The sequence below is a fragment of the Ipomoea triloba genome, chromosome 8, assembly GCF_003576645.1.
Source record: "Ipomoea triloba cultivar NCNSP0323 chromosome 8, ASM357664v1".
NCBI classification, from domain to species: domain Eukaryota; kingdom Viridiplantae; phylum Streptophyta; class Magnoliopsida; order Solanales; family Convolvulaceae; genus Ipomoea; species Ipomoea triloba.
The window spans coordinates 3,645,138-3,670,743 of record NC_044923.1 but is presented as its reverse complement, the minus strand read 5'-3'; the positions used below and the strand labels follow the sequence as shown (position 1 = coordinate 3,670,743).

The following is a 25,606-nucleotide window of genomic DNA, read 5'->3' as shown; positions in this document are numbered from 1 at the left end:
AGATAACGAGGGAAACGTATATATATAATGATAATGATTATCCAAGAATGTGCATATATTAGTTAAATATAATAGCTCACAAGTTATACAGTAGAGATAAATTGCACTAGAAAATCATTATGCGGCAGACTTGACTGAGGAGTGTTGGTAAGAATAAAAATACTGACTTTCTAATACGAGAAGTGAGAACCAAGTTTGAACCAATAAATATACAGATATACTATACACTCAAATAATTAATCAATAAATAAATTATTAAAACAAATTGTAAAAATCAAATTACAATTAAATAACTAATCAATGATTATATGTTGCATTAATTATATATCTTCTTATACTGCGCGGAGTGAAATTAAAAATTGGATTTAACAAGCTTAAAGCCCATGGATCTTATGCTTAATTAGCGTAGCATTTTTACTGTTTAAGTAAGAAAATGACAAAAAAAAAAATTTAAAACAATTACATGTAACGAGTGAAGAATACTCTTTTATGACATTAATTAACTAAAATAGAGACTATAATATCTTAGGGAGGAATAAAGTCAAAAATGTAGGGAGGAAATTTTGAAGGATTACGATGTTCAGGTTAAACATATGTTTAGAGAGCAAAACATGATTATCGATTGTCTTGTCAATACGGCAAGAGAGAATGATAATAATTAGGAGATAAGTAAGGTGTCACAAGAAGCAAACTGGATTTACCTTGAGCATAAGAGAGACATACCTAAAGTTAGGAGGGTTGTATGCCGTGATCGATAATCTCGAATTTTCTCATTGGAACCCAAATTATTATTAAAAATTATTTTTTTTAAAAAAAAAAAAGTCAAAAGGAATGTGCTGGCGGCTGGACAGGAATCATGTCGGTGACACACTGCTGGTTGATTTTAGTAGTTATTAGTCAATTAAGCAGTTACAACACAAGCCAATGTTATATGGGGAAACATTTATTTTGTTTAAGGGTGTCTTTGTGTTTCTTAGACAAATTTAAAATTTATTTTTATAATAATAAAAATATGATTACGTTTTAATTGAAATAATTATTACACATTATATTTACATATTTACAATATGTTCAAAGTCGTTAATGATGGAATAAAAAGTTCATTATCATAACTCACTAACTTGAGACACATAGTGAACAGATCACTAATACATCTGTAAGGTTGAAGTTTCGATGAAGTTTAAATTATTTCTACAATTTTCATGAAATGGTTTCACAGTTGGTTTATTATGCTTTACGTTCTGAATCTTTTAATTCTGTTTTCGATTTTATTGTTGACGATGTTAAAGAAGTTGCATCCACGATAGATGGTGTACACTTCCATTTTGTTAGGCGATCTGCGAATCTTGATGCCCACATTGTTGCTAGGGAAGCCATTTCTGTGTCGGGTTGCGGGGAATGGTTTGATATCCCTCCCCTTTTTCTCGATTGCATTGATGACGATTTAATGAATTAAGTCTTTTATTTCAAAAAAATTGGAATGAAGAATGCTATAAATGATGAGGTAAACACCGGAGATTGACATGTAAAATTGGAATGAAGAATGTCATTAAGCAAAAGAATATATACTTTGTTCAAACTTGAATTTCGGTTAGACCATATAAAAAAAGAGCTCTTTCTTCGTCTACAAAATTCAAACACAAATAAATAAAAAATAAAAAAATTACGAGAATAATAATTTACTATATACACAGGACATAAAAATACTTGGGAAGATCAGGATTAGATTTTCAGTACATAGTACACAGTCTACAATCACTCTAGCCAGATTTCTCACATTTTCATTTTACTATTTTCCTTTTCATATATATATATATATATATATATATATATATATTAGAAATTTTCACCTTGTGAAAACACTGTGATCTAGTAGCACCAAATTACACTTCCATATGAGAAGTTATGAGTTCGAGCTTCATTGGAGGCGGTATTGAGTTCTAGTCTGCGTGAGGCGCACCACATACGCCCGGTCGGGTAGGACCCATAAAAAAAAGGTGACCACATGTGTCGGGCGAGTGGGACCCATAAAAAAACTCTTACAATCTGAGTGAGACGCACCACATCAGTCATTAGTTTCTACCTGTACAGGTATATTCTGCGCACAAAGAGTCTTTTCACCTTGATAAATTTTTTTGGGCTTTTGGTACATTATTTCCCATTCTGATTGCAGCTTGAATATAATAAGTTTATTATTATTATTATTATTAAGAAAAAATGGTCACATCTGGGCCTGGGGCAATCCTCTACTATATATAGATCCAACCTCTGCATTTCTTGGTCACTCAAATCTTCCCATTCCAACAACATTCTCACCATTATTAGGCTTATTATTATCAAACGTAGTAGTACGACAAAACCTTGAAATCATCTTCATACACATACACAACAACAATGGCGGAAAGCTATGGCGTCCTTCTCTACACTATTATACTTTCCCTCTCTGTATTTCTCTACGTACTCTCTGCACTCACAAGAACCAAACCACACCCCAGGAAGAAGAAGCCCAAGCTCCCCCCAGGCTCAATGGGCTGGCCTTACATCGGAGAAACTCTCCAACTTTACTCCCAAGACCCCAACATCTTCTTCACTAACAGAGAAACAAGGTTCCATTATTACTACTGATCGACTCAAACTAAGAAATTCAATAGACAGCTTTCATTAAAAGTTAAACTCAAAATGTTGGTCTTACCAATTTGGGATTACTGACCAACTCAAATTAAGAAAGTTAATAAACAATTCTTACGGAGAGTTGAACTTAGAACATTGTAGTTACTGGTCTGATCAATTTGGTTGGAGTTGTTCGGGATCTGTTTATGTTTGAGCTAATAGTTTGTTGGGTTTTTTCAGGTATGGGGAAATCTTCAAGACGCGGATACTGGGGTATCCGTGCGTTATGCTGGCGAGCCCTGAGGCGGCGCGGTTCGTGTTAGTGACGGCGGCGAACTTGTTCAAGCCGACATATCCGAAGAGCAAGGAGAGCTTGATAGGCCCTTCTGCGCTGTTCTTCCACCAGGGGAGCTACCATGTGCGGCTGAGGAAGATGGTGCAGGGGGCGCTCAGCCCCGACTCCATTCGCGGCCGTGTTGCAGACATTGAGGCAATTGCACTCTCTGCATTGGACTCCTGGGCCGCCTCCGGCCAGGTCGTCAACACTTTCCAGGAGATGAAGAAGGTTAGTTGGAAGTTGGAGCAGTACACTTTTTTCATTTCATATTAGAACCATTATATTTATATCTTATAGTTCTGCATTCAGTTCTCGTTCGAGGTGGGAATTCTAGCAATATTTGGACGCCTTGAGGATCACCAAAAGGAAGAGCTGAAGAAGAATTACAGCATTGTTAACAAAGGCTACAATTCTTTCCCAACCAATTTTCCAACAAGTCTCTACAGCAAGGCTCTAGAGGTACTCCCGCGAAATTATCCTTCTGTTATTTCTTTCTGTTGGGTGTTCTGGTATAATAAAACATAAATTTCAACATTCTTCTTTTATTTTCTTTCTGTCCAGTGTTTCTGATATAATAAAACATTAATTTCAACACACCTCTGTTCTGGCATTAACGCCATTGATATTATCTGCAGGCGAGGAAGAGACTGAGCAACATAATCAGCGAAATCATCAACGAGAGGAAGGAGAAGAAGATAGAGGAGAATGGTCTTTTGAGCTGTTTCATGGATTCCACAGACGAGAAAGGGCATACTCTGAACGACGACCAAATCGCCGACAACATCATCGGAGTTCTGTTCGCGGCGCAGGACACGACCGCCAGTGTCCTCACATGGATTCTCAAGTACCTTCACGACAATCCGAAGCTTCTTCAGGCCGTTAAGGTAAGGATCTAGAAGGTCCAAGATGTTTTTTCATGTTGACACTCTAATGGCTGTCGAGAACCCCGGAAAGATTTAATTAGAGCCAAAACAAAACATTGTTTTCGGCGCATTTATGCCCGCCATGCTTGTTGCAGGCTGAACAGAAAGCAATCCGCCTGTCAAAAACAGTAGAGAATAGCCCTTTGACGTGGACAGACACAAGACAAATGCCGACTACTTACAAGGTAAACATAATTAATTTCCCAGTTTATGACTAAGCATGCTGAGTCGATCAGCTATGGACAACTTATATTACTTTATTTTTTTGTAATTCTTTGCCAATTATAAAGTGAAATTTACCTAGAACATACTCTCGGGTAGTGAGACTGCCAGCGGGTATGTAATGGCAATAATCTATGACTAAATAAGGTTGTCTGACGTTTTGTCTTAACTAAAAGTTTAATTGTGTGCTATTTAGGTTGTTTTGGAGACGTTGAGGATGTCAAGCATCATATCTTTCACATTTAGAGAGGCCGTTGCTGATGTAGAATACCAAGGTAAACTCATCCTAGCTAAGGCAAAAACAAACCAAAAAAAAAAAAAAAAACATATATCTTTAATTGTTTAAAGGCTAAGACTTAATTAGAAGAATGTGTGTTGTAGGGTACCTAATTCCAAAAGGTTGGAAGGTCTTGCCTTTGTTCAGGAACATTCATCATAACCCAGACTTCTTTACTGATCCACAGAAGTTTGAGCCTTCAAGATTTGAGGTATACATAAGATGAACTTTACTTCATACATTCTTGCATTTGTTAATTAACTTCACTAGTTTCATGGTTTAAGAATGTTCATTGGTGTGTATACATGCAGAATGCTCCAAAACCCAATACATTTATGCCATTTGGCAGCGGGGTACACGCATGCCCGGGCAACGAGCTTGCTAAGCTAGAGATGTTAGTGATGACACATCACCTCGTAACCAAATTCAGGTATTGCTGTCACTAAAGATTTAGAGGTCAACGAGCAACCCTAGCCTAATTAGTCTGGCTGTTAACTTGGTAACTACAACGTTACAAGTTCAACTCCCAGTCTGAATGTCGGTCAACTCCAGCCTAATTAGTCTAGTTGTTAACTTGGTAATTACAACGTTACAAGTTCAACTCCCGACCTGAATGCCGGTCAGCTATGGGCAACTTAAGATTTGTATTATGGGTGAGATAGATAGGAGAGGATCTTAGGCAAAATGGGGGGATGATATTTTGACAAGGGCATTTTTGTTTGTGTTGCAGGTGGGAAGTGGTGGGATCTCAAAAGGGGATTCAGTATGCCCCATTCCCAGTCCCTCAAAATGGCCTCCCAGCCAGATTTTGGAAAGAATCTTCAATCTAAAAGGAGCCATTATCATCATCATCATTAGCAGCAGCAGAAGCAGAAGCATGGGTGTTTCCGAAAGATGTGCTAAATATTCTTTTTCACCCTTCAAGATTGTATTTTTAGGGTTTGGGTACATGAAATAATTCATGTCCCAATAACCCAAATCTCTCTAAATCATAATATATATATATTCAATTTTCTGGCATTTACTTATGTCAAGGATGATATCAGTTCTCATCACCTTTACAGCTAGCCATTTTTACCATTTTACACTTGAAGAAGAAATGGAACCAAAAAGTTGATTGAAAGAATATATTGTGTCCCCTCCTTTGTCTCTTACCTTTTTTTTGACCTGTGAAAAAAAATATGATCTGGATTTTCCTGTGTGTTGGAATGGAACCTTGTTCATTGTTGTGATCTTCACAGTTGCCACGTGTCCATGGCATCCCTATCAGAGGCCCTAGGGTGCCCAGATGTTGGGAAGTGATTGGTCAAGTGAGAAGAGTAATGGGCTCTCAGCTGGAGAGCACAGACAGACACAATCAAAGACATTCATCCTTGTACACTGTTGAAATGTGGCTCTCATAGCATGATGGGAAACAAATTTTCTTACATCTTTTCTTAAATTTGATATTTCATGAAAAATAAGTTAGTGCCCCCTTTTAGTTTTGTGAGTTTGATGGTATTCCCACTACGATGGCGTTTTTTAGTATTGACGACTATACAAAATTTCAAATTTTTTTTTTCACTTTCGTTCATTTCGACAAGAAATTTCATTGGATTTTGTTACGAGTATTGCAAGTAAACTGGCATAAGTATATGTGGAAAAATTCAACATTTTACAAGAACATGTCATGCAAATTAACGTTTTTGTCTATTAAACTGTCACTAAGTCATGGCAAAATCTAGAATTTCGTCAAATTTTTCGTTGAAAGGACAAAAAATGAGACAATCAGAAATCCAAAATTCTGTCGAATTTCTCGCCGGAAGGACCAAAAATGAGAAAAATAGAAGTCGTGCATTTATAGCAGCAATTTTCATAGTTATGCACCAATAGTGGAAATACCGCCAAACTTGTAAGACCAGGACACGTATAGTTAAGATCTATTTAAGACATCTCATGGTCTAAACATGCAATCTTATAGAAATAAACTTTTGCAAAAGAGGAAAATATGCTCATGATAGCAGAATATGAGAACTGAGGATATAAATTCAGCAATAAGTCTTTCATGAAACATACAGTTCTACAGAAAGACAAACTTTTTGCAGAAAAATATGCTCATGACAGTAGAACATGAGAACTGATGACATAAATTTCTCCTCAACATAGATGCCAGTACAACATTACAGATTCCGATTTCAAGGAAATGAAAACCGTGGCGGGGCGCCCAGCATTAGTATTGAGCACCAAGAATAATAATAATAAGGTACAAAGGCAAATATTCTGGACTGTTATTTCTACAGGTCTAAGTGCAAACCAGATCATCAGCTCAAGCATCTTGAGGAGAAGAGCCCGAGTATTTAAGAATGGCTGAAAGTACCCTCTCTTTATCACGTGTTGGAAACGCTTCGAGTAGGACTCCGTTCTTGTAGAAATGAAAGAGGGGCACAGACTGCACCAAATCGAAAAAAATATACGGTGTTATAGAAGGAATATCATTTCGAGTAGCTCGATCTTAATTTTGTTAACCATTTAAATAATCTTAAATCTACAGCTTCAGATAAGGGATATCGTTTCTAGTAGCTCGAAAATGATTCAATAATCTGGTTTCAGATAAGGGACATCATTTCGAGAAACTTGACAGTAAATTCACCATTCTGATATGTGTTAAATTCATCAACTGATCAAACTCACGTATAAAACGAGATGTAAGTCAGTAATAGTTTTACCCTGATTCGCAGGCGTTCTGCAACCTCGGATTGTTCATCGTATTCATCAAGCACCTGAGAAATTGGGATATTTAGTGTCGGGATCCTTAATGCAGTAAATGTTGAGCATAAATAATATATAAACATAAATGTGCAATCCAACTATCAGCTTAGGCTATCTTTTTTTCATGACCAAGTGGGAAAATTCAATCAAAGTAATACTCACGTTGTGTTTCAAGAAAACAACGGGTGCGTCTTGGTCACCAGATCCCTTGCAGAGCTTTACGAACCCCTGCTCTATGTACTTGCAGCTGCCACAAGATGTGCGGTAGAAGTCTACCACAACCAGAGCGCCAGTTTGCTTTGCCTTCTCCATTATTCTCGAGAATTCCTCATCCGTATTGAATTCTCTCACGCATTCAACCGGACACAACTCATCATCATCATCTTCATCATCACCGCCATCAAATAATTCATCAACATTATCATTACATACACTCCATATCCTGGTCGAGGACCTAACTGCACAACTTTGTGTCTCAACATTTCCAAGTCTAAACACACCTTGTGTCTTTATACAACACAATTCAATAACATTTTTACGTATAACAATGGGCAATATTGATCCAGCTACACAACCTAGTTTCTGATTATTAAAGCTTCTCCCAAAGCCAAAAGGGGCCTTACAACCAAGAACACCCAGCCTTTGCATGAGTGCAAGTTGCAAACCTTACAAAATCAACCTCTTCATCCACCATTCCCCAAGCTCGAAACATCTACCCTCCGTAGATTCCAAGAATTTTCACAATAAAACCTTGAACCTAAACCAACTGTTCTCTCACATATCACTATATGAGATCACCACTTTCCATGGTTTCTTCAATCCAGTTTTCATGTCATACACTGAGCAATATATAAACGATATAATGGCCATACTGTTGAGATAAACAAGAACAAGAATCCAAAATAATGGCAAAACTAAAGAAAACAAGATTTATGTGGTTCGGCTACAAGAAAACTGTTCTTTTATTAATTATAATGGAATAACATCTTTAAATGCAACCCTAAGAGCTTGTTTGGTTGGAAGGAATTGAAATTCCTTTCCTATCAATTTTTTTAACCTGAAATTGATAATCCTACCCCCTCCCCCCAAGCTAGATGGGAACAAAAAATGTGTTGTATGGACAATTTTACTCCTTTACCAAAAAGGAAGTTATTTCTATTCTTATTATAAGGAGATTTTAATCTTTATATTACTTCTCGCCTTTCAATTCTCATATCTACCAAACACCGAAATTTGAATTCCTCAGTAATTCTCACTTTTTTTTTATTACGAAACTACAATTTCTTTCAGAGAGCTAATTTACCATACACCTTGCTACGATCACCTTTCTACAATCAGCTAATGTTATTAACTAATCGTACCCTCTAACTTATTCCAGCTGTACCACCCCCAACCCACTACACTCTACTTCATTCCATCCAACATCTATCATCATTTGGTACATACGAGACCTACACAACAAATATCCATTGAATTGAAACTTGAAATTATCAAGAATTCATAAACTGAGGTTCCTAGATCTTTGTGTGTACAGAGTAAAGACCACACATTTCAAGAACTTACAAACCAACAAAAGAAAAGAAACAGCAAAAAAACACCAACTAACATTGACAATGAAGACATTATACGAGGTGAGGTGTTTCTCCAAGTGAAGAAGTCTTACCATGAAGCTTGCAGCAATGGCGCGAGACAGTCGCAGAAGAAGCGATTTTGGATTTTTGGATAAGAAAGCAGAATAAGGCCATTATCGACTTATCCTTTAGTTTGCATTTGGGCCCCTTTTGGACTTTGATTTTCAGTCAACAGTCCCTGTTCTTTAGCCATATTCGGTTTTTGGCCCCAAAAGTTAAGAAAGTGGGCTTCCGTGTGAAAGTTCTGAAAACAGTATGGGCCAAAACAACGTTGATCCATTAACCCCTCATATGCTTGTTTGGTTTTGTTTTGTACTTTTATTTGGTTGGGATGGGTAGATGAGTTTAAGACAACGAACAACTCTTTGATTTATAGTGAACAGTGAAGTGATGGCCTAAGAATGGGGCGCTCTCTCGTAACAACCAATCGCTGCGTCCAGACGTTACGCCCACTCTCTACACCTCTACCAATTTTTATTTTTATAATTCATTTAATTTTATAACTCGACTTTATCGTATTATATCTTGGATATTATGAACTTACATCTGAAGAGATAAATTGAGTCAACCTGCTTTTCAAACTCAACACCAAATTATATATTTATGATATAGAATATTGTTCGTGTATATCTCACTATACGTTTTGTACACCTACTCAGTATACGATCGAATTATAGAGACGAACAATTTCCAACCTAAATTGACCGTAGGCTTGACTTTGCCGACCTAAACACGACAACCGACATAGCTAGAAATTGCAGTAGCACTTCATTGCTCAGGGACCATTCTCTCCTAGTTCATGTCGAAACAATCATCCTGAGCAAAGTTACTTAAGGATTTGGGCCCTAATCCACCATGTCTCAGTGAGCAGTCAGGAATTTGAGCATACGTGGTCGTGGAAGCGTTGTTCCCGAGCTTATCCGCTGCATGCGCAACACGTGTCAGTCATGCCGAGTGCCTGGCATGTGTCCCCTTCCCTTCCCTATTAATATCGCATTTATGGCCAGGAGGAGAGACTTTTGGCATTTCTTACTTACTGCTATATGGCTCGGGACCCTTTGACCTTACGTCACTATCAAAGCTTAATACTTAAACAAACAAGCAGACTAGAAAAAAGATCCACCTACAATCTGACCTCATTACTTTTACGTAATTGTGGAAACTATAGTATTTACCACATCAACTTGTATGTACAAGAAACCTAAATCAAACCTAAATGAACAGCCTCAGTTAGTCACAAAGATAAAATTTGAGAGCAAAGATTAGAGATATAATCTCCCTAACAATAGTGTGTGAGAGAGGGCTCCTTGTGCGGAGCAAAGACACCTAAATCAAATCCAAACTTTCAATATTATAGTATTGTAATTTTAATTTTTTTTATCAATTAGGATTATCTTAAATTTTTTAGAAGTATTTATCATTAATCAATAGCGAGTAGGCAACTCTAAGCAAAACGCGCGTGGCAGAGCGTTTTATTACGTCACTCAATCATCTACGTGCTCAACCAGAAATCCATACTCTGCGACTGCGTGTCCATCAGCAATGAATGCAACCTCTTGCTGGCAGTTAGGCAATCTGTTTCCACGCTGCATTCGCTTCCCCATTTCTTTATATTTTTCTTTTCTTCCAATTTAATTATGCTATTTTTCATCTATTTATAGCAATTTACACTCCCATATACCGCTTATCTCTTCACATTCTAGTGAACGCCGCCATGGCCGACGCCGCTCAGCTCAAGTCCGACGCTCTCATGGGCCAAATGAAGCTTCACCTCGCCTCCGACGCCGGAAAGGAACTCATCAAGAAAATCGGTCTCGTTTACCAGCTCAACATCGCTCCTAAGGTCGTTTGATTGTTACCTGTATCTGATTTTGGTTTGATTGTGTTTTAATTTTGTTGAATTTTGAATTTTGTTGGTTGATTGATTCACAGAAGCTTGGATTTAATGAGAAGATTTATGTTGTTGATCTGAAGAAAGGGGAGGTTAAGGAAGGTTAGGGTTTATAATTTGACCGTAGTTTCGATCTGATTTCGTGAAACTGGAAATTATTGAATATTAATTGATGGAATCTTTGGATGGATTTAGGGAAATATGAGGATGGGAAGCCTGATGCGACCTTTTCCTTTACTGATGATGATTTTCTGAAAATTGCTATGGGGAAGATGAACCCCCAAATTGCTTTTATGAGGTGCGGCTTTTCTCCTATATTTTGCTAGTCTATATCATTGTTCATGTATATAAAAATTTTAGCTTTTTTATGATAATTTGATTGCTCCTACTAAAACTCAGTGGGACTAATGTTGAATCCAAATTAGTAAAAACTTTGTGAGACTCGAGTCGAATCTGAATTAGTCATATTGGATGCCACATGACAAAAAATCTAAAAAGTTTTATATGATAAGTTACTTGCTCTCAAGGACCCTTCACAATTTACATACTGAATGTTCACAATTTACAATTTAACATTCAATATGTAAATTGTGAATATTTAGTTGTGAACATTCAACATATAAATTGTGAACAATCAGTATATAAAGTGTGTATTTTGGACTCCGATCAAGTGGACCCGGGTCTACAGAATAATTTTTCAGTTGTAGGACTTTGGATGCAACTAAGGTTGAATTTGAATTAGTCTAGGAATACTGGATGCCATAAGACAAAAAATCTAAGCTTTATATGATAAAGTTGCATTCTCCTAGTTTTTGGACTCTAAAAAAATCTGAGCTTTATACGATAAGTTGCTTGCTCTTAGATTTTTGGACTCTAGGTGCAACCCGGGGTTTCTCCTATATTTATTGTTGATGTAAATAAAAATCTTAGCATTTTATGATAATTTGTTTGCTCCTAGTAAAAACTCTGTGGGACTCGAATGAATCCGAAATAATAAAAACTCTGTGAGACTCGAATGAATCCGAAATAATAAAAACTCTGTGAGACTTGACTCGAATTTGAATTAGAATTAGTGATATCGAATGCCATGTCACAAAAAAATCTAATCTTTATATGATAAGTTGCTTGCCCGTAGTTTTTGGACTTGGGTGCAACTCGGGTTGAATCTGAATTCGTCTAGGAATACTGGATGCCATATGCCAAAAAATCTAAGCTTTATATGATAAGTTTGCTTGCTCCTAGTTTGTGGACTCTAGGTGCAACCTGGGTTGAATCTGAATTAGTTTCCCCACAAAAATCTGGGATTTTAATGATAATTTGGTTGTTTTTTGTTTTAATAATATTTTCAGGGGTGCTATAAGGATCAAGGGAAGCATCAGTGCAGCTCAAAAATTCACACCAGATATATTCCCAAAGCCATCTAAGATGTGAACAGGGAAGGATCACTAAGCCCTTATGTGATGCCATATCAAATCCATTCTGTTGAGTGTTACTATCTAGCCTCTAGGGTAAACCAACACATGGCCTTAGAATTAAGAAAAGATTTGAATTTGTCCATCTTGTATCTCATATCAGATAAGAATCCTTGTTCCTGTCTAATGTGACATGGTACTTGTGGCATTTGATAACTTATTCAATATAAAAGTTCATATTTTACTTGGTCTGCGTTTCATTTCTCTTTTTCTCCAGTTATGCTCAGTGAACTTTATCTCCAAGCTTTCTTTTACTTGAGCTATGCTCAGTGAACTTGTCTTCAAGCTTTCTTTTTGGGTGGGGAGGGAAACCTGAAGCCACTACTTAAAGTGCTGAGAGTTTGACTTGTAACATTGTGGTTACCAAGTTAATAGTCTGACCAACCATCTTCGAGCTTTCTTTGCTTATGCATCATCGTCTTTGTGTTACAGTTTGCTTTCAATTTGCTCTGGAATCAGTATGTTGGACTTGGTTTACTTGTGTGCCTGTCTTCCATTGTTTAGATACGAAAGCCAGAGTTCCTAGATGAGGCACAAAGTCCCTTATTACTGTGCGGTTAACCGCTCGATAACTGCTAATCAGTACGATCGAAAAAATCAGTTATCGGACAGTTTCGATTAGGGGCGAGCAAAATATCAATTAACCGCTTGATAACTGTTAATCGATAATCAAATCGATCGAAAAAGTAAGTTATCGGTCAGTTTTGATTATGATTTTAAAAAAAATGATTTTTTAATTTTTTAATTATTTTACGGTTATTGGTTTCAGTTATCGATCGGTAATATATATAATACTAAATACACTAATACTGCCAGTTAGCATTCATGATACGTTCTATTCATTCATCCCAATACAAAACATTGAAAACAACACATAATTGGCCTAAATCCCCTAATCTGCTAGTCAAAATTATTATGTTCTTTTTACTTTTATTTTATTAAGTGTTCAATTAACTTAATTAAGAACAATAACCGAAACCTTTCTTGGAATCTTGGACACTCAAATACTCACATTAGGTAAATTTTATACTATTTGACGGTAAATATGTTAAAAGAAGTAGGGCAATTGTATTGCTATGCTCAGAGTGTCCTCTTGTAGTGACATAGGCTCACTCTTTGTATTATAAACTTGTAAGTTGTAACAGTTACAATAATTGCACAACGACCTCTTACTAAGTGACACTAATTGACGGTTAATTGAGGCGCCCTCCTCCATAAGTGTGCTCGCCTCTTGTAATCGTTCTATCTGTTGTTGATCGTTATTGTTTGATTGTCATCATCATTACTTCGATGGGACAAGTGTATCAGGTCAAGTCCAGCACCTTGCTGAATTATCCCGCTTCCAACTCCCTACTCCCAAGTTGAGAGCGTAGCGGAGTCAACTTGGAAGTAATAATAGTGCATTGTCATTTGCCAAATATCCTATGCTACAAGTGTAGAGAAGTGAAACGAATAAGCCATTGTTGCATAATAATTATTTTTTTTATTTTTATTTATTATTATTTTTGTCAGAACGGGATCGAGCACCGCTTCAACTTTGGAGCGGGACCGGACCTACCATGGCCGAGGACTACCTCAGCCACCATGGCCAAGGACTACCTCAGCCACCATGGCCGAGCTGAGGGTGGCCTCAGCCAAATTTTATTATTATTATTATTATTATTATTATTATTATTATTATTATTATTATTTTGGTTTGTTTGTTTTTTGTTTTGTTTTGTTTTTTATTTTGTGTGTGCACTCATAGCTCACTTCGCTCGGCCGTAGGCTCGGTCAAAGGTTGGCTCTTTCTTCGTAGAGTAGTGAGAAGTCAAGCCCCGTACCATCCCATCCCTTAGGAGATAGCGTTTTTGTAACCAAGCCTTGAGCTTGACCAAGAAAACACCCTTCCGTCAGGTAGTTTGACTTCCATGCGTCCGCTCGTATGCATGTGGTTCAGGTTGGGTATTTACCCAATTACCCTATCACCCAGACAGCCAGCCCCCACTCCCTAGCCAGTGAGAGCGATCTGGCTTGGCAGTAATAACTTGTATCTCCCTAACCAGCAAGAGTGATCGGAAGTGGTTTGGAGTAATAACTTGTATCTAAGTATAGATTTTTTATTAGGAATCAAACTCTTAAATTATAAGAAAATATGGAAATATTAGGATTTCCCTTATATTTCCTGAATATTTTTCAATTTGCAAAATATTTTTTCTTCCTTTCTCATGTCTTTTTTCATATAAATTCTTAATCCAATCAATTTTAATTTTACCATCACTTCAATCCTTCTTCCTCATACTTTTTGAATGAGGCAAGGTATCACCAGGGTTGCAGGGGAATTTGTTGTTTTTAGTGTTTTTATCTTTTAATTATCATAGGTACAAGAAACTACTAAGCACCTTGGATCTCACCAAGAACTTCTTTTTCAGCTATTCCTATCTTATTATGCTTAGTCTTCAGAAAAACCTAAGCAATCATGAAGGACTTCCTCTATAAAACATCAATGTTGGTATGGAATGAGTTTTTGACTCAAGGAATTCCCAATCAACTCAAAAATACTATGTGGACTGTAGCACTAGTCTATGGCTTCTTTAAAGATGTATTCATTATTTAAGATTTTAGGCCAATTATTTTATTTCTCCTCTATTAGTTTCATCGTGTTGCATGCATATTGATCTTGCATGCATATTGGTCTCTCATATTTTGTTGTTCATCATGCCATTAACTTTCTTTCTTTGTATTTTGATCTAGTTGGAGTATATTTGTCTGGTATGATCATTTTGTCTAATGTTTCTTTTCATCATGGCTAACAAAATACTCCGTAATACTTATAGGTGACACTTTCAGTTTGTGAAAAAAAAATTTAAGTTGATCTTTATTCTTCTTTTGTCATACTGTTTTTTATTATTATTTTAATTTTATTTATTTTATAAGCTTTATAAGGATCTTGTATTGCTTGAACTCTTGGAGGGTTACTTCCTCCTCTTCAATGGAAGATGGAGATCTATTTAATCCTATGGTTAAGATTACTCTCTAGAATCTTCCAAAATTCTCTATGCAAGCATGGAGATTCTCTAAAATTCTATAATGTTCTAAGCATCTCTACAACCTCTAGTTGCTATGTACATACCTCTAGACTATTCTACAAATTAAACTATGAGATGCTAATGCAAGAAAGCTCTAGAACAATGTTGCAAACCTCGAAATTTCGTAGGAAGGTTGGACCGCCTGTACGGGTTCAAAATATTTTCTCTCCGAATAAAAGTGGAGATAGAATGTTTGTGAGGTTGTTTTGCAAATCAGGTTTTTAGACACATTTTTTTAGATTTAACCGAAGAAGGAGAAGAAGAAATGTGAGCCACACTAGTGGAACGTGCGAACCCAATGGACGTGTGCCTTTCACGCTCTCATTGGGCATCCATGTCATAAGCAGATAACACTTTTTATTTATTTATTTATTTTTTTGTTTCTCTCTCCCCCTTAAGCTAACAAAAAACACAATTAATATGGCTGCTCTTATTTGTGATATTTATGTACTTATTTTAGTAATAACTGGGATGGTCTAAATTCAGCCCTATTCAGTATTGACAGGCATATAGATGGATGAATAATGTCTCGATCATGTCTTGACTTTATACGGAAAGCCGCAAATGAGGACAATATGTGGACGACTTTGTATCATAATTTTACAACGCAGTTATTGGAAGGTGGCATGCAGCCTATTTGGAATTAGGATCGGAGCAATTGAAATTGCCCATTCCCGTATTTAAGACGTAAAGGCAAGGGAATTTCCAGATAATGTTACGTTGCTTTTGATTACTATGAAATTAATCTTATCTTCAAGTGATACAGTACTGAGATCATTTCATGTCACTAATGTTTCTGAACACATTACCGAGATCTTTCCCTCCCCCAACTAAACGCCATGTAATTCTCTAAAATATACTCTTCAAAATTCAAAGTATCGCACAAAACGGTATTAAATTTGAATATGTCCACAGACAATCTCTTTTTTTTTTTCTTTTTTTCTTTTTTTGTATTACAAATTAAAGTAAACCCACTGTTACCACAGTAAAAAAACTTCACATGATAAGAGTATTATTCTGTAATTTATATCATAAATAACAAACAACTATACTAAACTAAATATGTCTCACAAGATCTTATATCCACTTAACTTCCAAATCTTCCATTACTGACATGCAAAAAATATATATCAGAAATGAGCTTCCAAATGGTTGTGTTTGACTTTAAGGCGGTGTAGCTAGGGCCTGCGCTTGAGTCTTAATCAACAATTAATATCAGAAAATTGAATGAATATTCATCATATCATCATTTCTTCCAACACCAAGCAAGTTAGTCAGAAGACAGACGCGGCGGCGTGAGGCAAGAAATTGTTTAACTCTATTTTTGAAATACCCAAGAAAAATGAATGAGGTTTAAACAAGTCATTCAATTACACCCGAAAATATAATTGAGTGACTAAATTACTTTAATTAATTACACCGCAATCACCTACAATTATCTTCTCAAAGAATAATCAAGCTAAGGTTTCCAGGTTAATTTCAACATTTACCTAACTTTAATGTTGTCTACATTTGTTTTTCAAAAAAAAAATGTTGTCTACATTTTCTTGAAGAAAAGTTAAGCTGGAACTTTCCAGCTCTATTTCTCCCTCTATATAACCACATCCTTGCATACATACATCAATCAAGGAGTCAAACAAAATCCCACTAACAATAATGAAGTCCTCCTTTTATCCTTCTTTATTCTGTATTGCTTTCTTTCTTTTGCCTCTACTCTCTTCTTCAACAGTCCTATTCCAGGTACTTGCTCAGCTCTTTCATAGTAAATGCACGAAACTAAAAAAACTCTATGAGTATGGAGCCTTGTAAGTTTTTCTCCAACAATTGAAACATGCTCCATCTCAACTAAAAACCGAAATTGATAGTTGGATTGTACATTTATGTTTATATATTATATATGTTCAACACCAGCTTAAATATTCTAAACCTTAATATTTTATGTTAGAAAAGATTTAAAAAAAATTAGCCTAAATTGTCATGGTTGATCAACTCAAACTAAAAGAGTAATAAGCCAACTGATCAACTGGTCAAGTTTAAACCAAAAGACCGATAAACTAATTGACTTGCTCAAACTGATGTCACTCTGAAATTTAAAATCTTGTGAATACAAAACCAACAGTCCTAGCAATTTGACTGGATGGTCCCGGTCTTCTTCTTGAGCACCTTTGACCTAATGAGTGAAAGTGATCACTAATGGCTCTTTTTTGCAGGGATTTACATGGACGTCAAAAGACCAGGCAGGAGGATGGTGGAACTGGCTAATAACCAAAGTCCCAGATTTGGCCGACGCCGGAATCACCCACGTTTGGCTCCCGCCGCCGTCCAACGCCCGGGAAGGGGACGACCAAGGATATATGCCGAAAAGAATGTACGATTTGGATACCTCAAAATACGGAAACAAAAAGGAGCTAAAAGCCCTAAACGACGCGTTCCATAGCCGAGGAATCAAAAGCGTAGTCGATATTGTCTTAAATCACAGAGCCGCCGAGAGAGCCAATAGCAGAGGAGTGATCAACATCTTCGAAGGCGGAACTCCCGACGATAAACTCGACTGGGGCCCATCCGAGATCTGCGGCGACGATTCCGCGTTCGAAGGCACCGGAAATCCCGACACCGGCGACACGTGGGGGAACGCGCCGGACATCGATCACCGCAGCCCTAAGGTGCAGCGAGAAATCTCGGAGTGGATGAATTGGCTCAAATCCGATCTCGAATTCGACGGCTGGAGATTCGATTTCGTCAAGGGCTACGATTTCGTCAAGGGATTCGCCGCCGTTAAGATCTACATGGACAACACGAAGCCGGAATTCGCGGTCGGAGAATTCTGGAACGATCTATCGCCGGGGATAGTTCCCGATCCGGATTACAACCAGGACGCTCATCGCAATGAGCTTGTCCGGTGGGTCCAGAACGCCGGCGGGGCTGCGACGGCGTTCGATTTCACGACCAAGGGGATTCTTCAGGCCGCGCTGAATAACACCGAGCTCTGGAGATTGAAAGATGCTGCCGGAAAGCCGTCGGGGATGATCGGAGTTTTGGCGCAGAATGCCGTGACTTTCATCGACAACCATGATACTTGGTCGCAGAGGCTTTGGCCGTTCACCACTTCCACTGATGATGCCGTTAACCACGACAGGGTTTTGCAGGGATACGCTTATATCCTCACCCATCCGGGATACCATCCTAGGTAACTAAAAGTTTAAATTGATAGTGAGATTAATGATTTTTTTTTTTTTTTTTTTACTTTTGGTCCAATAATTATGAGATTATTTTTATATTTGATTTAATTTTTTTACATTTGGTTTCATAATTTTTAAATTGTTGAAATATTTGATCTGTTCTATCAAATTATTAAGAGTTAATTCCAGCAATGGTCCCCGACTATGTTGATTTTTCAAAATTGACCCTCGTCTTTTAATTTGGACGAATTAAACCCTTGACTATTAAAATTGTTCCATCATTAGTCCTTCTGTTAACCAAGTGTTAAATAGACGTTAAGTGAAGGGTTAAAATGGTCATTTCCTCTACTAAGCTTGGTGGGGGTAGAACTCTAGAACAGTGGTTTCAATTACTCATTTATTCACATTCCGGACATCTAAAGACTGATACAACAATGAAGCAATTCCCAAATCTCCACAGCAACCAGATGGTGTCTATCCAACCATAAATTACTGAAATTGGAAAGAACAAGAAAGAAAACCCCCAAAATAACAACTCTTCTCTACACACTCACAACCCTAATTTAATTAACCACTGTTCTAGTGTTCTACCCCCACCAAGCTTCTAAAGGATCAAGATCCAATTTTTTTTAAGGCCAAGCTAAAATTCCCTATCTCGGTTCATCAGAAAACATACAAACTACAACAAATAGGCCCTGGAATTGCTACAGAGGCTCGCGAAAAGCCGCCGCCAGTGCCTTTTCTTCCGATCCACAATTGTCCGTGCACCAGAGCTCGACAGCAGCCCAGCAACATCGCTCTCGTCGCCTCACCCTCAAATTCAGGTGTTCGCAGTGACGCATATGCGTGAAAAATTTGTGCGCCAAAGCTCTATGGTTTTCAATAATTTTTTATGTAAAAATTTTCATGATTTGCATGGAAGTTTTTGCCCTTGACTATTTCTTGTAATTGCTTTTGTGTTCATAGTGAAAGAGAAAAAGCCAAGCCCAATCCATTCCAAGAATATGTATTAGTTACCTCTAACTCTGCAGGTTGGTTTTCTTGGTCAAAGACAGTGCACTCTCGAGCCTCTTGTCCCACACCAGTGGCCGGAGGTGAAGCGCTGACCGGGCGGCGTTATGCGGCACCAAGAACTGGTTGATGAAGTTGTTTCTGGCGTTCATATATTTGGTTTGGGCATTTGTGGTTGAAAGGAGTAGAAAGAAGAAGAGGGAAATGGAGTAGTTATTGCTGCGATACACGAATGGAGGAAGAAGAATGGCTGCATACCACCAGGATGGAGGAAGAAGAAGACTATTTAATGAAAAGACTATTTTACCCCCTAACATAACGCCTAGCTAACTGCCGATAAACAGAAGGACCATTACTGGAACAAATTTGAAAGCTAAGTGTCTTTTTTGTCCAAATTAAAAGACGACGACCAATTTTGAAAAATTGACATAGTCGGGGAACCATTGCTGGAATTAACTCAACTATTAATTACTGATGACTTATCTTAAAGGGTAAAATTGTCATTTTCTATTACTTTTGTCTTAAACTTCTTGGAGAGGTGATTAAAAATGACAATTTTACCCTTCAAAATAAGTTGCTTGCCTACAATTTGATTTTTAGTGATTTATCTTAACTGGTAAAATTGTCATTTTTTCATTATTTTATTCTCAAACATTGTAGAGAGGGATTAGAAAATGACAATTTTGCCCTGCTAGATAAGTCATTTGTCTAAAATATAGGCCCGTGACCAGAAATCAAGTGAGAGTGACTAAATATGTCCTATAATCGTTGGACTAAAAAAAAGATTAATATATGATCAAACGAACATAAGTTTTACAGTGTCTAATTATCAGTGTCTTGTCTCTTTTGCTGCAGTTTTATAACCATTTCTTTGAATGGGGATTGAAGGATGCGATTTCAAAGCTGATATCTATCAGGAACAAGAATGGCATTTCTGCAACAAGTCCTGTGGAAATCTTGGCAGCTGATGCTGATCTTTACATAGCAAAGATTAATGGAAAAGTTATTGTGAAGATTGGACCAAATGGTGATCTTAAAAACCTTGTTCCATCCGATTTTCAGCTCGCAGCAAGTGGCAAAGACTTTGCAGTGTGGGAGAAACCAACATGAGTCTACAAATCTCCATCCATCAATATAATCAACAATTTGAAATAAATAAATATCTCTCGTCAATCTGATACTAAGAAATAATTCCTGTTTGCAATAAATGTTGTATCTGATATCACAACTGCAAAACAAATAATAAAGCTTTTATCAATCCAGTTAATCATATATGCTTCCAGGCACTATACTCTTCCTCTTTTGATTTCATATCAGACAATTTAGATAACTTGTTATGCAATATTACATTAGCTGTTAATCAAGTTGAACTGGTCAGGCAATTAACTTGGTGGCAAGCTGAAGTTTCATTATTAATGTATTGAACGCTCATTTTTAGATAATATACCAAATAATAAACCTTCAATACACTAAAAATGAATTTTCAAAAAATAAATGTTCAATGTACTAAAAAATGAACATTTAATTATTAATATACTAAAAGTTAATTTTATGTTAGTGATCTACCTTGATCCACAATATAACGATTAAGAATAGCCACAACTTTCTAAATTCGACTCTCAGTGGGAGCTAAGAGCATCCATAATAATGGAGATCTTTTGTGATTTTGAGAAGTTTTTGTAAGTGCGATTAGGAAAGAAAAAATGGGAGACCAGGAAAAAAAACAAAATTGATTTAAAAAAAAAGAAAGAAAGTTAAAAGGCTTTGTCAGGCGCGGGTGCAAGAGTGACAGCCATGGATGACTATCACATGTGGTATAAAATTGGTGTGGGTTCCAAATGTCAGAATAAACTCTTCACTTGCAGGATGATTTTCTCTCAATCTCTCATGCACTTCTCTCTTCCAAGTTGACATTTTGTTCTTAAAAACCGTGAGTAATCCACTTATGTGAATGCTCTAAGAAGAACTTTTTTAATTAGTTTGAACTGATAAGCTATAAGTAACCTAGAAAACCGGGATGTTTGTATCTGCAAACGTCAGCAATCTAGAATTCATGGAAATGCAATGTTTTAAGCCATATAAAGTGTGAAAGCCTCTTGTTTGTGTTGGCTTTAGCAGGTTTGAGAGTTATCCAATGAACTTTACCGTATGTATTCGTCATTTTGCCAACCTTACCGCCCAAACTCCTCAGTAGATTGAACGTAAAGGAAACCAGATCAGATGAAGCCAGGCCAATACCAATTCACAATTAGCTCTGATCTGATCTTCAGTACTAATTAAATATGGTATATATGTTTAAGCATTTATTTGATATCAATTCCTAGTTGGAAATTTGCTTTAATATAGAAAGTTAGATTAGAAACGCTTAACAAAGAAATAAACTGAGAAATGTAACGGTCCCCCAAAAGACGCATAGAGTGTGAAACCAAGATTTTTGTGACTCAGCTACACGGCTGCAAGTCTGTATTCAAACTCAAACTTCCCACCTATATAACTCCCTTACTCTCATCACCACTTCTCAACATCTCATCTGGGATTAATCAATACTATATTCCACAAAAATGAATCTTTTTCAGTTTCTTTCTTGCTTCTGTCTTGCCTCCATTTTTGCTCCAGCAATTGGTTCTAGTGTGTTATTCCAGGTATCATCCATCCCACCATATATTATCTCATCTCATCTCTGTATATGCATATATATATATATATATGGTTTTGATGTTGTTTGGTTTAGGGTTTCAACTGGGAATCCAACAAGCAGCAAGGTGGATGGTATAACTCCCTCATAAATTTGGTCCCTGACTTGGCTAATGCTGGGATTACTCATGTTTGGCTCCCACCACCCTCCCAGTCCGTTGCTCCACAAGGTACCTCTTTTCCCATTTTTTTTGAGCAATGAAAGAAACTCAAAATCAGAAGGTGTATAGCAATAGTGCAAGTAAAACTAATTAAATTATATTTCAAGTAGTGGTAAAATTGGTTGTCAAAGTAGACATACAGAAAATAATACAGAATGGAAATAATATGTTGGTACTGAAAAAGATATAGTAAAATTTGTTCATAATTGGTCAGTTCAAATAAAAAAAAAGTCAACAAGTTATCCTTGAAAGAAGTGAAATTTGTAATATTCTGATCTAGTTACCAAACTAACAGTACAATCCCACCAAGTTGACTGAGATTGTCCCAAATCTTCATTATCAACTAATCTTATTTACTAAACTCCAACAATTTTTGGTGTCAGGGTATATGCCGGGAAGGCTATATGATCTGGATGGATCCAAGTATGGAAATAAGCAACAGCTACAAGCTTTGGTGGCGGCGCTTCACGACAAGGGGATAAAAGCCGTTGCCGACATCGTCATCAACCATAGATGCGCGGACTATAAAGACAGCCGAGGAATCTACTGTATCTTCGAAGGTGGCACGGCCGATGATCGCCTCGACTGGGGCCCAGGCCTTATCTGCAGAGGCGACACTGAATACTCCGACGGCACCGGCAACGACGACACCGGCGGCGACTTCGGCGGCGCTCCGGATATCGACCATCTTAACCCCAGGCAGGCCAATTTTAGATTTTTGTGGTTCGTTCTTATAAATAAATGAAACCTTATCAAAGGTATAAGGCCAATTTTTAAAATTAATTGAGAATGATTTTGTGCCCTAATGCAGGGTACAAAAGGAGTTATCGGATTGGATGAATTGGCTCAAGTCTGAGATTGGATTCGATGGCTGGAGATTCGATTTCGTGAGAGGATACGCCGCTAGCATTTCCAAGATTTACATGGAGAACACTTCGCCGGAGTTCGCCGTCGGTGAATTTTGGAACGATATGACTTATGGTTCGGATGGGAAACCGGATTATAACCAGGATAAGCACAGGAATGAGTTATCCCAGTGGGTGCAGGGTGCGGGTGGCGTTGCTACCGCCTTTGATTTCACCACCAAAGGAATTCTTCAGGCTGCTGTGTTAGGGGAGCTAGGGAGGTTGAAAGATTCCGCCGGAAAGCCATCGGGATTGATCGGAATTTCGCCCAAAAATGCTGTCACTTTTATTGATAACCATGACACCGGATCAACACAAAGCCACTGGCCTTTCCCCAGGGATAAGGTTATCCAGGGATATGCCTATATTCTCACCCACCCCGGAATCCCGTCCGTGGTAATTAAACTTTTATTCCTACATTTTTTTCGGGTCAGACAATGAGATGTCCTGAGCATGTCCGTACCATACTCAGATTAATCATTATTTGAAAGTGCTGGTCAGATTGATTTTTCTGTACTAGAAGGGGTTCAAATTCCCGACCTCTCTTAAAGAATAAGAGTGCACGGCCACTCACGTCAACCAAACTGATTTTTTTTACATTTTTACACATTGCACATAATACTAACTTGGTTACTGACTGGATTTTATTTGTTTGTTTGGCAGTTCTATGATCATTTCTTTGATTGGGGGATGAAGGATGAGATTTCAAAATTGATTTCAATTAGGAATTCTAATGGGATTAGTGAAACAAGTGGCATAGAAATTTTGGCGGCTGATGCAGATCTTTATGTGGCAAAGATTGGTGACAAAGTTATAGTGAAGATTGGACCAAAAGATGCTGGAAACCTTATTCCACCTGGTTTTAGTCTCGCTACGTCTGGACAAGACTATGCCGTGTGGGAGCAAAAGGCATAAATGCTAACTTTATAAACTACAATTGCCTAAATAATATGTACCAAGACTTTTTAAATTTCTTTGAGATCATAATAATACATTAATTGATTCATGTCTATCACCATTTCATGTGTACGTATGTCAAGCATGCTTTCCATTATTCTATCCAAGAATGCCTCCTATAATAATTATTCCTCTTTTGTTATTGATAAAGATCAGGTGCAACGAACTTTGACAATAATTAAACTCATGATATTTTGATACGAATATTATGTTTTATTTAGTTAGCTACCTTTTTGGGCAATTCAATCAACTTTTTTGCTTAAGTGACAATGAAAACTTTAAACCATTACTCGAGGATGTGCATTTGATAAATCTGTTTTGTGATCTTAGTCGACAAAAAGATCACAATAAAATAAATCAACATAAGTTGCTCATAGTTGGCTACACAAACTAAAGAGGTTAATAGACTGCTCCAGTTAAAATCGAACTGAAAATCGCATGTACATATAAAAGAATGACTTACCAACATATTTTGTAATCCCGAGAATTAACAACTTAACCTATAATCAACTATTCTTTCTTTTAAAACTCATAATCATAAGATAAGATATATGGAAGTTATCCTATCTCCAAAGGCTAATCTCGATAATCAACAACCAGTAATCAACTAGCCAACTTTCCAAATAACATTAGGCGGTTTCTTAATTCTTAATGGATTTAATGTTAATGTAATAATATAGGCATACTTGGCAATTATTAGTAATCATATAAGATTGTTAATTCAAAGAACTTGTGGTCTAGTGGTACCCGGTGTCCTGATTTACACTGATGATGGGAATGGGTTGTAGCTTTAGTGAAGTCAACTGTTGACTCTTTATGCTAGGTTAAGAAAGAGTCAGCCATACTCACAGAAAAAAAAGATTGTTAATCCAATGTTTCCGTTACGTTCAACCAACTCATAAATACTGCGGAGTATAATTGTTTTAAGAGCAAATACCAATTTTGATTCCACGAATATTAGCAAAATGACAATTTTGGTCCACATGTTTAATTTCTACTAAATTTGGTCCTACGACTATTGGTTTAGTACCAATTTTCATCCACGACTATTATTTTAGTGCCAAAATTCATCGCGCCGGTCACCCATCCGCTTAAAACGTGCAAAAATCTAAAATTGTTAAGAGTATTTTCGCCATTTTCAATTCAATATTTCAATTTGAGCATGAATAAATGGATTTAAGTCCTAAGATCGATCAAAATTCGTAGTTTTCCTCCTAATTTTACCTTAATTTGAGGAGGAAAACTGTGAATTATGATCGACCTTAGAACTTATATTTCTTTGTTCATGCTCAAATTGGGATATTGAGTTGAAAAAGACGAAAATACCTTTAAAATTTTTAGATTTTGGCACGTCTTAAACATATTGGTGATCAGCGTGATGGATTTTGGCACTAAAACATTAGTCGTGGGACCAAAATTGGTACTAAAAAATAGTCATATGACCAAAATTGGTAGAAATTAAACATGTGGACTAAAATTGTCATTTTGCTAATAGTCGTGGGATCAAAATTGATATTTAC

General features: G+C 36.9%; 5 protein-coding genes across 6 annotated transcripts; 4 read left to right on the top strand and 1 right to left on the bottom strand.

Moving 5' to 3' along the window:
- The first annotated feature begins 2,302 nt into the window (after positions 1–2,302).
- LOC116026779 (abscisic acid 8'-hydroxylase CYP707A1-like) lies at positions 2,303–5,389 on the top strand. The gene is made up of 9 exons (XM_031268169.1): positions 2,303–2,606; positions 2,851–3,175; positions 3,257–3,406; positions 3,583–3,831; positions 3,966–4,055; positions 4,289–4,367; positions 4,474–4,580; positions 4,681–4,799; positions 5,100–5,389. The coding sequence occupies exons 1-9, from the start codon at positions 2,395–2,397 to the stop codon at positions 5,197–5,199; spliced, it is 1,431 nt and encodes a 476-aa protein (XP_031124029.1). The 5' UTR covers positions 2,303–2,394; the 3' UTR covers positions 5,200–5,389.
- A 985-nt stretch (positions 5,390–6,374) lies between these two features.
- LOC116026589 (thioredoxin-like 4, chloroplastic) lies at positions 6,375–8,842 on the bottom strand. Its single transcript, XM_031267912.1, has 4 exons — positions 8,781–8,842; positions 7,280–7,956; positions 7,075–7,128; positions 6,375–6,797 (listed from the first exon to the last, which is right to left on the bottom strand). Exons 2-4 carry the CDS (start codon positions 7,763–7,765, stop codon positions 6,675–6,677), a joined length of 663 nt encoding a protein of 220 aa, XP_031123772.1. The 5' UTR covers positions 7,766–7,956; positions 8,781–8,842; the 3' UTR covers positions 6,375–6,674.
- Positions 8,843–10,277: 1,435 nt separating this feature from the next.
- Positions 10,278–12,302, top strand: LOC116026830 (non-specific lipid-transfer protein). The gene is made up of 4 exons (XM_031268242.1): positions 10,278–10,591; positions 10,681–10,741; positions 10,835–10,937; positions 11,989–12,302. The coding sequence occupies exons 1-4, from the start codon at positions 10,463–10,465 to the stop codon at positions 12,068–12,070; spliced, it is 375 nt and encodes a 124-aa protein (XP_031124102.1). The 5' UTR covers positions 10,278–10,462; the 3' UTR covers positions 12,071–12,302.
- Positions 12,303–16,822: 4,520 nt separating this feature from the next.
- Positions 16,823–20,658, top strand: LOC116026677 (alpha-amylase-like). 2 transcript variants are annotated; one of them, XM_031268030.1, is made up of 3 exons: positions 16,823–16,919; positions 17,390–18,366; positions 20,225–20,658. In XM_031268030.1, the coding sequence occupies exons 1-3, from the start codon at positions 16,836–16,838 to the stop codon at positions 20,253–20,255; spliced, it is 1,092 nt and encodes a 363-aa protein (XP_031123890.1). In that variant the 5' UTR covers positions 16,823–16,835; the 3' UTR covers positions 20,256–20,658. The 2 variants fall into 2 exon arrangements, with proteins under 2 accessions (XP_031123890.1, XP_031123891.1); XM_031268031.1 differs by having other exon boundaries at positions 20,203–20,658.
- A 1,228-nt stretch (positions 20,659–21,886) lies between these two features.
- LOC116026659 (alpha-amylase-like) lies at positions 21,887–24,147 on the top strand. Its single transcript, XM_031268010.1, has 5 exons — positions 21,887–22,011; positions 22,101–22,233; positions 22,608–22,923; positions 23,036–23,525; positions 23,793–24,147. Exons 1-5 carry the CDS (start codon positions 21,931–21,933, stop codon positions 24,042–24,044), a joined length of 1,272 nt encoding a protein of 423 aa, XP_031123870.1. The 5' UTR covers positions 21,887–21,930; the 3' UTR covers positions 24,045–24,147.
- The last annotated feature ends 1,459 nt before the right edge of the window (positions 24,148–25,606 follow it).

What these genes read in the sequence shown, in the direction of transcription:
- LOC116026779 (XM_031268169.1), top strand. Translation starts at nt 2,395, where the DNA reads ATGGCGGAAAGCTATGGCGTCCTTCTCTACACTATTATACTTTCCCTC. An exon ending in TTCACTAACAGAGAAACAAG is followed by an intron (nt 2,607 to 2,850) that starts GTTCCATTATTA and finishes GGGTTTTTTCAG; the next exon opens with GTATGGGGAAATCTTCAAGA. An exon ending in TCTACAGCAAGGCTCTAGAG is followed by an intron (nt 3,407 to 3,582) that starts GTACTCCCGCGA and finishes TATTATCTGCAG; the next exon opens with GCGAGGAAGAGACTGAGCAA.
- LOC116026589 (XM_031267912.1), bottom strand. Translation starts at nt 7,765, where the DNA reads ATGCAAAGGCTGGGTGTTCTTGGTTGTAAGGCCCCTTTTGGCTTTGGG. An exon ending in TTGTTTTCTTGAAACACAAC is followed by an intron (nt 7,129 to 7,279) that starts GTGAGTATTACT and finishes CCAATTTCTCAG; the next exon opens with GTGCTTGATGAATACGATGA. An exon ending in CAGAACGCCTGCGAATCAGG is followed by an intron (nt 6,798 to 7,074) that starts GTAAAACTATTA and finishes GATTTGGTGCAG; the next exon opens with TCTGTGCCCCTCTTTCATTT.
- LOC116026830 (XM_031268242.1), top strand. Translation starts at nt 10,463, where the DNA reads ATGGCCGACGCCGCTCAGCTCAAGTCCGACGCTCTCATGGGCCAAATG. An exon ending in AGCTCAACATCGCTCCTAAG is followed by an intron (nt 10,592 to 10,680) that starts GTCGTTTGATTG and finishes ATTGATTCACAG; the next exon opens with AAGCTTGGATTTAATGAGAA. An exon ending in GAAAGGGGAGGTTAAGGAAG is followed by an intron (nt 10,742 to 10,834) that starts GTTAGGGTTTAT and finishes GGATGGATTTAG; the next exon opens with GGAAATATGAGGATGGGAAG.
- LOC116026677 (XM_031268031.1), top strand. Translation starts at nt 16,836, where the DNA reads ATGAAGTCCTCCTTTTATCCTTCTTTATTCTGTATTGCTTTCTTTCTT. An exon ending in CTTCAACAGTCCTATTCCAG is followed by an intron (nt 16,920 to 17,389) that starts GTACTTGCTCAG and finishes TCTTTTTTGCAG; the next exon opens with GGATTTACATGGACGTCAAA. An exon ending in CATCCGGGATACCATCCTAG is followed by an intron (nt 18,367 to 20,202) that starts GTAACTAAAAGT and finishes TCTAATTATCAG; the next exon opens with TGTCTTGTCTCTTTTGCTGC.
- LOC116026659 (XM_031268010.1), top strand. Translation starts at nt 21,931, where the DNA reads ATGAATCTTTTTCAGTTTCTTTCTTGCTTCTGTCTTGCCTCCATTTTT. An exon ending in GTTCTAGTGTGTTATTCCAG is followed by an intron (nt 22,012 to 22,100) that starts GTATCATCCATC and finishes TGTTTGGTTTAG; the next exon opens with GGTTTCAACTGGGAATCCAA. An exon ending in ACCCCGGAATCCCGTCCGTG is followed by an intron (nt 23,526 to 23,792) that starts GTAATTAAACTT and finishes TTTGTTTGGCAG; the next exon opens with TTCTATGATCATTTCTTTGA.